Source organism: Formica exsecta, unplaced genomic scaffold (assembly GCF_003651465.1).
Source record: "Formica exsecta isolate Colony F162 unplaced genomic scaffold, ASM365146v1 scaffold72, whole genome shotgun sequence".
Taxonomy (NCBI): Eukaryota; Metazoa; Arthropoda; class Insecta; order Hymenoptera; family Formicidae; genus Formica; species Formica exsecta.
In genome coordinates this window covers 5396119-5410596 of record NW_021853485.1, presented here as the reverse complement: position 1 = coordinate 5410596, position 14478 = coordinate 5396119, and the positions used below count along the sequence as shown (strand labels likewise).

Genomic DNA, 14478 nt, shown 5'->3' with positions numbered 1-14478 from the left:
ATTAAGATTTACTTCATGATATATGAGTAACTCTGTTGATAAACTCCGGGTTGGGAAGCATCTTCCAATAACGATACTAAATTTTTCTTTAATGATAATAAATCCGGTTTGGTTCCTTTTATAAGATCATCTAGTAGTACATGTTTTATATCTTTTTGCGAAGTCTCCTCAAATCGAGAGAAATGACCAAGCCTCCAAAAAAGTTCATGTTCAGTTATGAGAGGCTCCAATTCTGGTCTATTGTAACATAATTCAGAAAAATGAGTTTGAATTCATTTATAATTTAATTATATATTTAGTTTTATTATGACAGTATTACCTGTTACTCAATAGACCCTCAGATATGTGTTTGGCAGTAAATGGATGATCTAAATCAAGATAACATTGAATCATACCTTGCAAGTATGTATGTTTTAAGTCTTTTTTCTGCGCGAGCCTTTCGTAACATGTAGCTGCATCCTAAGTAAATTGACATAGTATTCAAGATGTAAGCTAATAGAGTAAAAATTAGTGTTTCTTCAAAATATAAAATTACTTAAATTTTTTAAGATTACCTGAAGTTGTCCATTGACTTCATGAGCTAAAACCAGCTGTTGCAATGTAGGAAATTGTTCTTGAGTCGCTAGAATACCAGATACTCCGTCGGGATCATCAAGTTGTGCATAAATTTTCTGTAATAAAGCATATCTTGTTGAGAACAGAAGAATATGGAATAAAGAAATAGACTAAATTACATAAAGAGCATTACTTACAGCAAGTAAACCACCTTCTGTTAACTCTGATAAACCTTTGTTAGAAAAAGCCATATGTTGCTCTAGATACATTAGTGCCCGATGATATTCCCGAGATTCATAACAACCTTTTGCTACAATCAAGCTGTCCAATCCATCACAAAACTCTAAAAATATTAATAAAACAATAATCATATTACAATCGACTTATATAGAAATTAAAACAATATGTAAAATAGACACTTTTAATTACTACGCACTTTTTATCGCTTTATATCTGCTATCCTGCAATGATCTTCGTTCTCTAAGCCACCTTTGCAAATGATCTAATATACAAAAAACTACCTGTTCCAATTATATAATAATATATTAAATGATAGTATCAAGTTAATGTAGTTAAAACTCTAAAAAAAAAAATATTTGTGCTAACCCGTGAGCAGCGTGTACGTCTAGTTTCTTCTGAGATTCTTTTATCATCAGCCTTTACACTCTGTCCATACCGGAGTGGTAAATGACGCATAAGTTCAGAATCTAATATAGGTTTCTCTCCAACATTAATCACGGCCAACATCTCTTGTTTAAGCTTAATATGTATCTCTTCTCCATTACTTGCAATTACATATGCTAGTAAAAGAAAGTGTAATATATACACATATACTAAATGCATGTATTAAAATCATTGCTTTTTAAATTTGTGCTTGAACTTACATATGACATATGGTAGACAAAATATCAATGTTTTTATATCTCGCTTGAATGCCAATTTGCACGTTTGTAGTATATTACTGAGCATTGTATCATGTACAGCGTTCGATATACTGCAAAGCCAATTATAAGCCCAGCTTTCGACTGAAGAACCAGCTTCAGAACTATGAAAGTGTTTACAATCAATGCGAAATAGTAGCACAAACAATACGAAAAAATTGAAAACATAATATGCACACACTTAGGCTAATATCTTTTACAAAACATACCCATAAATAGGATGCGGTAATTCATTATCATCACTAACAGTTGCTATCTTGTAATGTGATGTCAAAAAAGGGATAATAATCTGTTGTGTTGTGAATGGCAAATTATTCCATAATTCATTATTTCGACCTTGTGGAGAAATGTCGTATGCTCTTAATATCTCCTGGAGATATCGATCACATTTAAATAAGATTTTTTGTAAATTTATCATAAATGCATATATATGTGTGTGTGAAATGTATGCACAAAATTACATACTTGTATAGCAAGCGAAAAACAATCCATACTTTGACTATTTTTTTGCATTTGGAAAGCCCGTACAAGTTCAACAAGTATTACACAGGCAAATTCCTCATTCATGTCCGATATAAATTTACTGTCCTCTGTAATACAATAAAATTTTTTAATATAGATTTCAAAAAAGTTAACACAGAATAAGAATTATAGCATAAAAAAAAAAAGAAAAAAAATTAAAAACCTCTAGAAATAATTCTTCGTGGAATAAGACTCGGTTCAATAGCTCCCAATTCTCCAAGGCATTCTCCATAGCATAAACGAATAGATTCGTCTTTGTCTTGACATCCAATTAGCAAAGTATCTAACAGCTTTAAAATAAAATACAAATATTCTAATAAATAATATGCACGTAATATTTATATATAATAATGATAAACATACTTCAACTATTAGTGGATGAACATCAGTTTCGCTTAATATCATTTTGTTAAGCTCGCTGCGATGCTCTTCTAAAAACGTTTGTAAATGTTTCAGAGCTCTAATTCGTACTTCGTCAGTTTCGTGTGTAATTCGTTTCAACCATAACTCTAAATTGGCATTAAATCCTTCGGGTCTACAATTAAAAATTTTTAGGAAATCTCGTTAAAAATGTGAATTATAAATTTATATTATTAAAATTACTTTGCTTGCAGAATATGTGCCTTGACTATATTAGATATGTGGGTGGGAACTTCCATGTCGTCTATAAAAAATAGTTCTGAAATATGACTGTTGTGTTCTTCACTATTTTGAACAATTAGAAACTCTAACATAATGTTGACTTTTTCTGGAAATATTTTCTGCAACGACATTAATGATACGCATATTGTTGGAAATAGCGATCTTAAATCTTCGATAGCTATACTGAAATGGTTTTTATGAGAATTATTATTTAGGAATATTATTATTTCACATATTACACATTGTATTAATTTTTTTGATACTTTTTTTAACATACTTGTGAATAAATGCGTCCCATGCATCGCAGACTAAGCACGGAAAACCAGGTCTTTTAAATCCAAGTGAAGTTCTTAATGTGGCTAAAATTTTGTATCGAAGTGGAGTTAGGTAAGTAGCACCCATGTACCGAATTAAAACAGCTAATGAAGCAAGTACAGATTGCTGTGTATATTCATCTGATTTGGGACCAAGTTTTATATCAAAGTTCACCAGTATGCCATGTAATCGTAAATTCAAATAAGATGCCTGTGTATATATGTATATATATCATAATATATTTTTGATGTACTTTGTGTTAAAGAAGTAATATACTTATTAAACAAATACTCACAACTTGATCTTGTGTACCAAAATTTCCTCTCTGATTACTATCGTATTCTGAAATAATTTCTAAAAAGCCTATTATTCCTTTAGGGGATTCATGAAAATTTAACATAAGTTCCTCAAAAATTCCCTATAAAAGAATATATACATGCATATTTTTGATATTATATAATAAAAGTTAACTCTATTGAATAATAAGAGATTTTGGTCTTTACCATAAATGACTGCTTTGTAAGAAGTTCAAGACTAGTTTTTGTTATACTCATTACTAGTCTCAAACACTCTGCTATTCGTAGAGGTATATTTAAAAATGCATAACTATAAATATACTAAAAAAGAGGAAAAGAAGATAGATTAAATTATACATTATTATGTATTAATCCGATTAAATTATATCATTTTACATACTGGAAAATATTCTTCAAGCATTTGCTTTGTATCCATATTTATCAATTCAGCTATATCGTCTAAAAGTGCTTTTGCTTTTGGAACTTCAACAATAAGGGCAATCAAAAAGCAGATCGCATAGTGACCGTCCTTGCGCAGCAATTGACGTGATCCTTCATAGCCAATACATTTAGCGAGGCGATGTACCGTAGTTGCCATATTATATGAATAATATATATAATTATTAACTGCACTTTTCATTATAAGCTGCAACAAGATAAAAATTGCAAACATTTCAAAAAGAAATAACGTTATTTATAAAAAATAGTTACCTCCAAAAAATCCTTTCGATATCGAATATACAAAGTTTTTGGAGAAACATTTAAAAAGTTAGCAACATCCTGATATGTGACTATGGCAGATGCTATAACTGTAGGTAACGAATTTGGATGTAATATTGTGATTAAGAATACATCTAGAATTCTTCTTTCTGTCAGATGTAATGGGACACTGAAATTATATTAATAAGAAGGCAGTTTAACATTTATACAAATTTTACTGTCAAATATATATATGTAATAATCTCTCTCTCTCTCTCTCTCTCTATATATATATATATATATATATATATATATACATATATAATTACCATACAAAATTCCTTGCAGTATCGAGTAACGTATCATGTAAAGAATGATTGGAGGTATTCAATGCAGTCATAAGAGCATTGGTTATAACATTGATTATTAAATCAACATATTTTTCCAAATCATCTGCTATAGTATCCGGCAAACATTCATTGTTACGCTTCACTATAGAGATTTTATTACTCAATAATCGCCCGATTACTGATGCAATATTCGATCGGATTTCAACATTATCATCATGTATATAAGAGAGCCACTTCTTTGTTACTTCATTTGAATTAAATAATTCTATATGATTCGAAAGAGAAAGAATACTTTTAGAAATATGCAAACGTATGGAAACGTTAGTTGATGAAAGTAGATCAAAGTATGTATTAAAAATATGATTATAGGTTCTTGGCAGATAGTTCATATTAGATTCGATATTTTCTTCCATATTCTCTGTGCAGCATTTACAATATACTGTCCATTTTCTGTTGTGTGATAATTCACTAAAAATAAATGTGGCAGTTTATTATTGCAATATTTCATAAATGCTATTATACTCATATCAAAATATCAATAAACCTGATAATTCTTCCCTTTCCTGATGAAACACAAACCACCTGGCCTAAAACATTTGCAAAAGCCTCTTGTATTTCTATTTTCGTCGAAGATAAAGCAGTATTTAGAACATGTTGGCAAACATCTTCCAGTTTTATGTCTGCATCATTCAGTAATAATACACTGTTCCTAAATTATAATATAATTTTTGTAGTTAATAAATACAGATACATATAAAAATTCATGGCAAAGTATATAAAAATACTTACAACACTGCTGTAACAGCTATTTGTGTCTCACCATTTAATATACATACACGTAATAATTTTAATCTTTCTTTTCCATTGCCATATGCACATAAAGTTTCAAGACACTCTGACATTATTCCAACATCAAGAGATTTTGCTCTTTGCACCATTTTTTGACTAATGTCCATAGAACCTTTGAAAGTTTGAGTAAATGGCAATGCTAATATTGATTGTAATAAAACTTTATTCGATTCATTGTGAGCCATTAAATTTATTAAAATTTGAAAGCTAATTTGCTCATTTTGACATTTGTCAGAATTTAAGTTCTGTATAAGAATTTTTAATATAATGTTCAAGTAATTTTCATATAATTTTATTTGAAATTTCTGTTCTTCCAGCCACAATTGTAATAAAGATGAAGCTTTGATAATATATAGTACTTCTGTGAATTTCTCAGCCTGCACAAAACTTATCAACTCTTGTCTTAATAATTTCCATTTCTCACTTATTTCTGTTGCAAGAACAATTTCATTTGGTATAGCAGCTCGTTTAATATCGATAAAAACGAATCGCATAAAAATGTCGATAATAGCCTAAAATAGATACAAATTATTTAAAAATACAGAAAATATATAAATGTATTATATAAATATATTAATTATATATATTGATAATTATATAGACCGAGCAATGTACGAAGTAAGCCAATAACTTCTTAGCTTTTAAAATGGTACAGGGCTTTGGTTCTTCAATTAAATATTGTTTAATTTTATAGCAGGCTGCTTCCATCAATTTTTGTATTGTTTCAGATTTTGCATTGTATGCTGAAAAATAGATGTAATAACAGTTTATAATCTACTTAAATGTGTAAATATAAATTCAAATAAAATAGAAGAAAATACTCACTAACAAATTCAGAAACTATAAAATCAATAATTTGGAAACACAATTCCATAACATTAAATGAAACAGGTAATAATTCTATCAAATGTATCCATGTTTCTACCAATTGGGACAAGTGTATTGACAATTGATTTGAATTAATCCAAGTTGGAAGATTTTTCACTATTTCTAAGCTATATGTAACTTTAGCCATAAGTTCCTATATATAAAAAATGAAAAACCCAAATATAATATTTCAATATATAATACAAATTATATCTTTAAATTTTATTTACTTACCCAATCATGAACAGTACAGTTCTTCATTATTTCTATGCACAGCCGTAAAGCTTCCACCTGCAAATCTGGAGAAGATTTAACAATCATTGTTGTAGCTTTGTCCCACAGTTTTACTTGATCCCAAACTGATATACCAGTCTTCATAATTATCTATCAATACAAATATCATTATTATTAAAAATAATTTCATTAGAAAAATGTTTGATTAGAAAACTGAATGAAAAAATAAAACCTGCAATAAAGATATATATACTGATGACACATTTGACAATTTAATCTTTGCAGGAAATGGGGTCAAGTCCAAATCCTGTATAATATTCTTTTCTGTATAAAATATTGAAAGAGTTATTTCTTCCGTTTCTCTGGCATTTAGATAAAACTCTGATATCTCTGTAAAAAGAAAGTATATTTATAATTATCAATAAATACTTATATTAGTCAGTATAATTATCTTCATCATATATTTAACTCTCTCTTATTCTACCTAAGTCTACTGTTACATACCATCAAATATATTTAAATATTCTGAACTAATGGTCTGAAACATTGTCCTGTGATGCCTTGATAATATTCTGAGCATACAAGCTTGTACTTCAATACTATTTGAAAGCACCACAGTGCTTGATGACACACATGTCAAATAAAACATTGCACCGAACAACCATGTTGTGAATGCTAAAAATATATAATTAACAGCACATTATGGAGTATAATTTTTTACATATTATATATTGTTCAGATGCAAAAATGTTACCTGCATATTGTTGTAAAGTTTCATTTGTTGTATCATTACTGAATGGTGGAATTAATACAGGTATTAAGGTAGAGGATCTTTTCAATAAAGATTCCAAAAGAGAACAGAGCATCTGCTCTGTTACAGGATTTTCCAAATCAGAAAAGATTGCTATTATTGGACGGTTAATAAATTGTCGCAACGATTCTGCTGCTATCCTATGACAAAAAATATTCATGATCAAAATGCATGTATTACATATTTATATCTTATAAAGAGAATATACAAAATTCTTTTGATTTAAAATTAATAAATTATTTTGCTATATGAAATATCTTATTGTTATAACAATGCTAGCATATTTATAAGCATAATAAATCTTTTTTCATTATGATATAAAATTATTCTTATTTTTATTCAGATACTGTTATGTTTTATATTTCAATCACACATTGAATGTTCCAACAATTTTGTTTGTAATTTAACATGCAATTATCAATATTTTAAATGGAGATATTTACGCATTATCTGTGGAAGTCGCCAAATCGTTATTCACTTCCATTATTGCGTATAAATTGTTGTAAATAAACAAAATGTGACTCTGTCATCCAACATTGCGGTTAAAAGCCCGCGTAGCAAAAATGGATAGATTTGTACTTTGAAGCTGAACTAGAATGGAATAAAATGAAATAGATATATATTTGGGAGTTGGAGAGAAAGAGAGAAAAAAACAAAAAGTGCAAGAAGTTCAGCTAGCAAGAACAAACTTATGTAAAAAGAAAAGTGTAGATAAAGATGCGTTCAAAAATTTTATTTATGGGGTAGAGTAACTTTTAATCGATCAATCAGAACAAAAGGAGCAAAAATTTCTGTGTCCTGATTGGTTAATTAAACGCTATTTTACCCTCTGGGTAAAATTTCCGAACGCTTCCGAAAGCAAGCAGTTCAGACGATTCGCGACGCGCATGCGCTGAGGCAATCAGCTGTTCTCGTCTAGTCACGTCACGAGCAGTCACGACTCTTTTTGCGTGTAGACGCGCGTGTCTAGCCGAATTCGTAATGTCGTTTTCTCGCGTGAAAATTTACATGCACATCGGTAAAGATCCGCGTAAACGTAACGCATTTTCGATTTGTTGAACTTTTTTATTTGCGCTTTCGATGAGCGAATTGCGATCTCGTTGGGCGCCGGAAGTTTTCCGTTAATATACCACGTCAGTTTTTCGCGGTACCGGTGGTGGTGGTGATGGTGGTAGTAGTGGTGGTTGGTAGCGGTGGTGGTGTTGGTTGTCGATGGTGTTCACAGCATCGGCGATAATACGTTTCGTGTCCGTTTCCGCGCGTTTAATAACAACGACGTGTGTGAAAAAAAGTTGCTCCTAATGCGGTGGATAACAACGTCGGTGTTCCATAAAAGAAGAGGATGAAATCCCGCATGTTGTACGTCTACTGGGCGCTGCTCCTAATATCGATGGTGTCCAGGTGAGTACACATTCGAACATCATGTTCGAACGTAACTAGAGTTTCGTAGATTGAATTTCAATCACGTAGAATAATAAATTGTGAGACACGATAAATTCTAGTTTATGATCTCGTTTATGATCGTGATCGGAATGTGAAAATAATTTCTTGCACATCTTTTTAATTTTTCTTTATATGTTACACAGTTGAATATAGAGTTATAAATTTCAAATTTTTTATAGACCTCTGCTAAATTATTCGTTAATATTTCGTAAGCATTTTCTAAAATATTTTTCAGTAAGAAATCGTGATGTTAAGTAGTACAAAAAATTAATTTTAATTTATCTAGGATCTATTAAAGAATTTTTTCGACAGTTTTGCTTTGATACTTTGACAAAATTAGAATTGAGTTTTATTTATCACAAATACATTGAGTATAGTCTTTTAAATAAATTAATATTAAATATATATCTTGACAATTAAGTCAACTCTTGTGCAAATTAGATTTCTGTTATAATTTAATTGCAATTAATTAATTTCAATTTTGATTAAGTTATAACAAAAATCTATAATTTATAATAGAACTATTTAGCTTTACAAAATGAAATATTTTACAAAAGATAATGACTTATATTGGCATTACATAACATTAGTATTTAAATAAAACAATTTTAATAATAAAATAATTTCTTTTTGTTATAGTGGACTTTTGTTCCTGATAGTAGCTTCAGAAGGTGCACAAACCGAAGATTCTTCTTTTCATACTGAAAAGAATGAGACTTATGAGGCATACAGTAATATTACGCTTAATTATGATAACCATGAAAGTTTTGAGTCATCCATATTGGATATTAAAACTCGAACTACAATGACATTCAAGACTAATGAGAATGATCAATATCATCAGGTAAGATGATTATACAATTTAATTCCTCTTATAAAAAAAGGAAAATATCTATTTATATCAGACATGTACAATAAATAATATGTATATTATTGTCAAATGATAATACATAATGATAAAGTATGTATACATGCGCAATCTATTTTATATATTTCACATTATATTACAGGAAAAAGCTACTACAGTCTCAGCTAGCGTTAAGAAAGTCACCAACGACAATGCGCAGTTGGGAAAAGATATGGATATTTTAGCAGAGAGTCTTACACAGCAGCCTAATCTCTCCCAAGAGTGAGTTTATATATAATCATTATTTTATTTTATCTTAATATAAATCATAGTACTTTTAAAAATAACAGATATGTAGGAATATGCACATGAACTGTAGCAACTGATCAATGGTATATAAGATTATATTATTATTATTTTACGATAAAAAATTGATTTAAATTGCTAGTACATACAATAATAAATTATACAATAATAATTTTATTACATTGTTTTATATATGCGCATGGTATCTGTTTTTTTATTGCTCCAAAGTATTTGTTTGACTGTAGATTTATTTTTGTGCGCGATAAATATGATGGTTACTATTGCAATATAATGGCTTAAATATCTTTGAAAATATTAAAATATACTTGTTAAAAGAAACTTCTGTATCATTTTATTTATTATCGTATTGATGCGTTGAAAGATTATTCTCTCGATAGTTGATATATATTTATTATAAAAAATTTAAGTCACTTGAAATCATAATAAAAATGCAGGGACGATTAACAAAATACACGTGAGCATATCTTGAAAAAAATTGGCATCAGGTTAAATAGAAATTGAAAAACTGTGTTTTATATCAAATATATATACATCACACGATATTGGAATGACATTGCAATTATTTGGAAAGCTCAGCAGTCTTTTGATAAAAGCTGATGTTGATGTTTACATGATAATATAAATCATGTAACTGTATTCGTTATTGTCTTGCAAAATCTGGCAAGATACGATATAATACGAAACTTGTTAATTAATAGCAGGCACGTGTAAATGATTGAATATCCGATTTGGTGACGTCTTAGGACGCGATAACATACAATGGATATGCGCCAAACCGGCGACAAGAATGACGCAAAATGTTAATCATAGATTATCGCGACAGGTTTCTGACCTGTATTATCATTTCATTGTATATACATTTGTTTTTTATTTGACATTGCTATAAGATCATTAAAATCGTTAAAAAAACAATGGTATAAATATATTATAACATAATATATATCATAGTATAATAATAATGCCGTAGAAGATTATTAAACGAAATTATTTTTCAAACAAGTTAAGGACCTAGTTAAACTGTATATATCATCAGAATTTTAATCTATAATTTATTTACTTTTTTTTCATTATAACTTTTACAAATCTTACGAACACTCATTTATATATTGGTCATGATATTTCAGAAAAACAAGTGTTTGTAATTCTGGTTTGACTTTTAATGAATTCGCATTATATCGAGTAACACTGTTTGTGTTTGTTTTGATATGATATCACGCACACAGGAACTGATTCGAATATAATACAATAACAATATAAACTTGTTTATTCGATGATTATATTATTATTATCCTCGAGAAATACTATCATAACACAATATGCAAACGTTTTCTATGCATATTAACTGCTTCTATCATTTTTTACCACGTGACCTTTTGTTGTCGCATCTTTTTATTATTTTCTTGCTGCACGTATTATACAGCGAATATTTGGCGTCGCTATTTTTTGTTTAATTCTTATTATTCTGTTTTTTTTTAATTATCATAGAGTTTGCTATAGCAAGAATTAAACAAGAAATAGTAGCGACGCCAAATATTCGCTGTATAATACGTATAGCAAGAAAATGATGAAAAAATATGACAACAAAAGGTCACATAGCAAAAAATGATAGAAGTAGTTAATATGTATAAGAAATGTTTGCATATTGTGGTGGTGTGTTGATTGATAGCATTCCTCCAGGATAATAATAATAAAATAAACCAGTTTATATTTTATTATTATATTGAACGTTAATGAAAATCTCGTTAAAAAGAATATATATTTGATTTATATACATTCTATTTTTTTTGTAGATTTTAACACAATTAAAATAGTAATTCGCGGTTATTTTTCTTAAACGTTTGGTGTGATAATAAACTATTTAATTTTAAATAACTATTCAGTTTTTTGTACAAAAATTTGCAATTATAAAACAAAAAGTAAATTTTGTACACATATAAATTTTCACATGAATACACACATATATATATTTTCTGAAGTATTTTCTTAAATTTTATTTCCAACAACACTGTGATAGTAATTTATTTATTTCATCATGCTATATCTCAAATCAATATCTTATAGATTGAGAAATTACTTTTTCACAGGGTGTAATATATCTCGTAATATTCACAAATAGTAATTATGTAAACGATAGACTATTAATTAACTTTATATTGGGCAATCAAGTAATATGTGAAATTTTATATATGTATATATAAATTTAGATTTCTAAAAGAGAAATGGTTAGTTTAGTTGTATGTCTACTAATTTTTTTATTGGCAGAGATAATAGAAGTTCTAAATCTAAAATTATACAAAATGTTGACTATCTTATACTCATCTGTTTCTTTATTTTATTTTACGAAAAGTTTTAATAATTCTTTTATTATTCTGTATAAAGTATATATAATTTTAACACACGAAAGACAAGTTTAGTATTTGCTTATTTTCGTATTCGTATGTTTTATATATATTTCTTTCATTAAAATTATGTGTGTGTATTCAGTTTTATCATTTCTTTTGGTCATTGCGATGCTTTGTATCTTGTTAGGCATGCTTTTGTACTAACGAGGCAATACGAGCTGCATTACATCGTAACCTGAGCTTTTAGGTGAAGGTTTATGTCTAGAATATTTTCCTGCGTCTTGTTTTGTACTTGTGTAATTTGCAACAAGTCTTTTTACATAAAATCAAGCATTAGTTTGTAAGAAGATTTTTTACATAAAGTCACGAATTAGTTTGCAAAAAAGCTTTTTTTACATAAAGCTACGCATTATAATAAAAATCTATTGCATTATAATAGTGGAAACGTATATATAACAGATATATACTTCGACACATTCTTCTATATTATTATACGAGAAAATATTACTAAATTTATTTGTATTTTATCACTAAATTACAAAGAGATAAATATTTTTGTATTGTCTTACAATTTTAGTTTACATTTTATGTATTATAATTTTCTTAAATACATAAATTTCTGCAAAATATCCATATGTAGGATATAAAACCTAATGAAATATATAAAATACGTAAAATAATGAAATATTTCTAAAATTATTTGGAATACACATATTTTACATTATTTCGAGCTTTTAATTGCTTGAATGCTCATATTCTCTTAACAGACGCCGTTATCACTGGCGCCTGTGATATGGAAATCTCGTCACGATGACTTGATTCATTGCATAACAATTTGTCTGCTGACAAATTGCTTCGTACTGATTGCATTGTGAGCATTTACATCAAGACGATCCATATCAAGTTATTACGATTGTTGTTATTATAGTTCTGTGCATACGCCTATACATTGTAGAAAGCGCGGTTTCCTTTGACTCATCATTAATCGTACAGACAATGCTCTATTACCGATGCATTTTGTCACGCACCATTGCATTTATTTGGCAATAGCTTTACCGAATCTTTACATATCTGAAAAATATATTAGTTACGTCGGTAATATTACAAGGAGAGTCTAAGAATTATTGTTATCTTCAAGAGACAACATCGCACGAAGATTTTACACATAAAATAAAATTTATTATTTTTTTAATGATGTTTTCATTACGAACAATATGGTAATTATTTTTTTGCGTTAGCAAAGCAGGCTATTTATATAATAGCATCGTAACAGATATAATAATATATCATTTTTGCTATCACGTTCGTGTGGTAACCTCAAAGATTAAATAAATTTTATTATGAATCTTTTTAGGTTTTTTTGCATGCAACATAAGATTTACATAATAACAGTAGTATAATTTCCAATAATTACATTTTGCGAGTATAAAATTTCTGAAGTGCCATGAATGCATATATGCAATCAATTAAAACTGTGCGTTGATTAATTGTGTTTATTATATTTACCAAATTTCTATAGAATTGAAATTTATTAATTATAATTGTGATAATACAATAACTTTATGAAGAGTGTAAAACCTTGCATGAATAATTTTATAGTTATTTTCAAAAAAATTTTACATTTTTTTGTTATAGGAATATTTGCATCTATATGCGATATTCGCATGTGTTTAATAAAAGAATATTTCAATAGATAATATTTATTAGCAGTTTGTATTACATTCAATTTGTGAATTTATACATTTTTAAAAATGTTATATAACTAACGCATTAGATAATGAAAACATATTAGATAAATCTAAATATATGTAGGATATATATAACTTATAGGATATAACAATTCCAAATATTTTTTTGCTCGCTACGTTAAAATAGATTAATTTTACAATTAAAATAAAATAGATTATCTGTGTGTGTGATAAATTAATCGGTATAAGAATGACGGCGATATATATAATAAAATTTCGACTATAATCAAAGATTTCTGTTCGTTTAAATTTAGATGCAAAATACAAACAACTGCTTTAATGTGCGAAGGTTAATAAACGTCGTGATTTCATGCGTTGTCACGTCCGTCATTTTGCACGCCTACTTTCGCAAGTCCAAAAATTTAAAAATGTTGGGTGCAGTTCCTGGATTCCTTAACACCTCTAATCAACCTACACTCTTAATCGAGCACCTAGTATTTGTTCTGAATTAACATTTTCACATCTTACTTTTCATTCATTACCTGTGATCACTATTGTCTAACTGATTTGGAATATAATAACAGCGATGTGATTTTAAGACATCCGGTATAAATCATACTTATATATACGGATATTGTATTAAAATGCGTGTATGTTTATATAAATAAAATGTTAGTGCTATATATAGCAAACATTTATTTATATATATATTTTTTTTTATAATATACGTACGTATATATATATATATAT

At 28.2% G+C, this 14478-nt stretch overlaps 2 protein-coding genes across 4 annotated transcripts in view; one reads left to right on the top strand and one right to left on the bottom strand.

Moving 5' to 3' along the window:
* LOC115243415 (serine/threonine-protein kinase ATR) overlaps nucleotides 1-7783 on the bottom strand; it is an 11684-nt gene extending 3901 nt beyond the window's left edge. The window contains exons 1-27 of one of the 3 annotated variants that reach the window (XM_029820379.1): nucleotides 7525-7783; nucleotides 7025-7216; nucleotides 6775-6945; nucleotides 6503-6660; nucleotides 6271-6420; nucleotides 5995-6190; nucleotides 5773-5912; nucleotides 5110-5681; nucleotides 4865-5029; nucleotides 4300-4788; nucleotides 3983-4160; nucleotides 3672-3917; nucleotides 3479-3592; nucleotides 3271-3393; nucleotides 2938-3185; nucleotides 2622-2843; nucleotides 2382-2553; nucleotides 2182-2308; nucleotides 1962-2086; nucleotides 1706-1866; nucleotides 1440-1600; nucleotides 1162-1355; nucleotides 992-1076; nucleotides 753-898; nucleotides 555-671; nucleotides 320-459; nucleotides 13-237 (exon numbers count right to left, since the gene is read on the bottom strand). In XM_029820379.1, coding sequence (XP_029676239.1) covers nucleotides 13-237; nucleotides 320-459; nucleotides 555-671; nucleotides 753-898; nucleotides 992-1076; nucleotides 1162-1355; nucleotides 1440-1600; nucleotides 1706-1866; nucleotides 1962-2086; nucleotides 2182-2308; nucleotides 2382-2553; nucleotides 2622-2843; nucleotides 2938-3185; nucleotides 3271-3393; nucleotides 3479-3592; nucleotides 3672-3917; nucleotides 3983-4160; nucleotides 4300-4788; nucleotides 4865-5029; nucleotides 5110-5681; nucleotides 5773-5912; nucleotides 5995-6190; nucleotides 6271-6420; nucleotides 6503-6660; nucleotides 6775-6945; nucleotides 7025-7216; nucleotides 7525-7528 — 5021 coding nt within the window. In that variant the 5' untranslated portion in view covers nucleotides 7529-7783. Of the gene's footprint in view, nucleotides 1-12; nucleotides 238-319; nucleotides 460-554; nucleotides 672-752; nucleotides 899-991; nucleotides 1077-1161; nucleotides 1356-1439; nucleotides 1601-1705; nucleotides 1867-1961; nucleotides 2087-2181; nucleotides 2309-2381; nucleotides 2554-2621; nucleotides 2844-2937; nucleotides 3186-3270; nucleotides 3394-3478; nucleotides 3593-3671; nucleotides 3918-3982; nucleotides 4161-4299; nucleotides 4789-4864; nucleotides 5030-5109; nucleotides 5682-5772; nucleotides 5913-5994; nucleotides 6191-6270; nucleotides 6421-6502; nucleotides 6661-6774; nucleotides 6946-7024; nucleotides 7222-7524 lie in introns of those variants that run through there. The other 2 variants (XM_029820378.1, XM_029820381.1) reach the window with 2 other exon arrangements.
* Nucleotides 7784-8005: 222 nt separating this feature from the next.
* LOC115243304 (SUN domain-containing ossification factor) overlaps nucleotides 8006-14478 on the top strand; it is a 46149-nt gene continuing 39676 nt past the window's right edge. Inside the window, exons 1-3 of the mRNA XM_029820161.1 lie at nucleotides 8006-8482; nucleotides 9164-9368; nucleotides 9535-9653. Of these exons, the coding sequence (XP_029676021.1) occupies nucleotides 8424-8482; nucleotides 9164-9368; nucleotides 9535-9653 (383 nt within the window). The 5' untranslated portion in view covers nucleotides 8006-8423. The remainder of the gene's footprint in view (nucleotides 8483-9163; nucleotides 9369-9534; nucleotides 9654-14478) is intronic.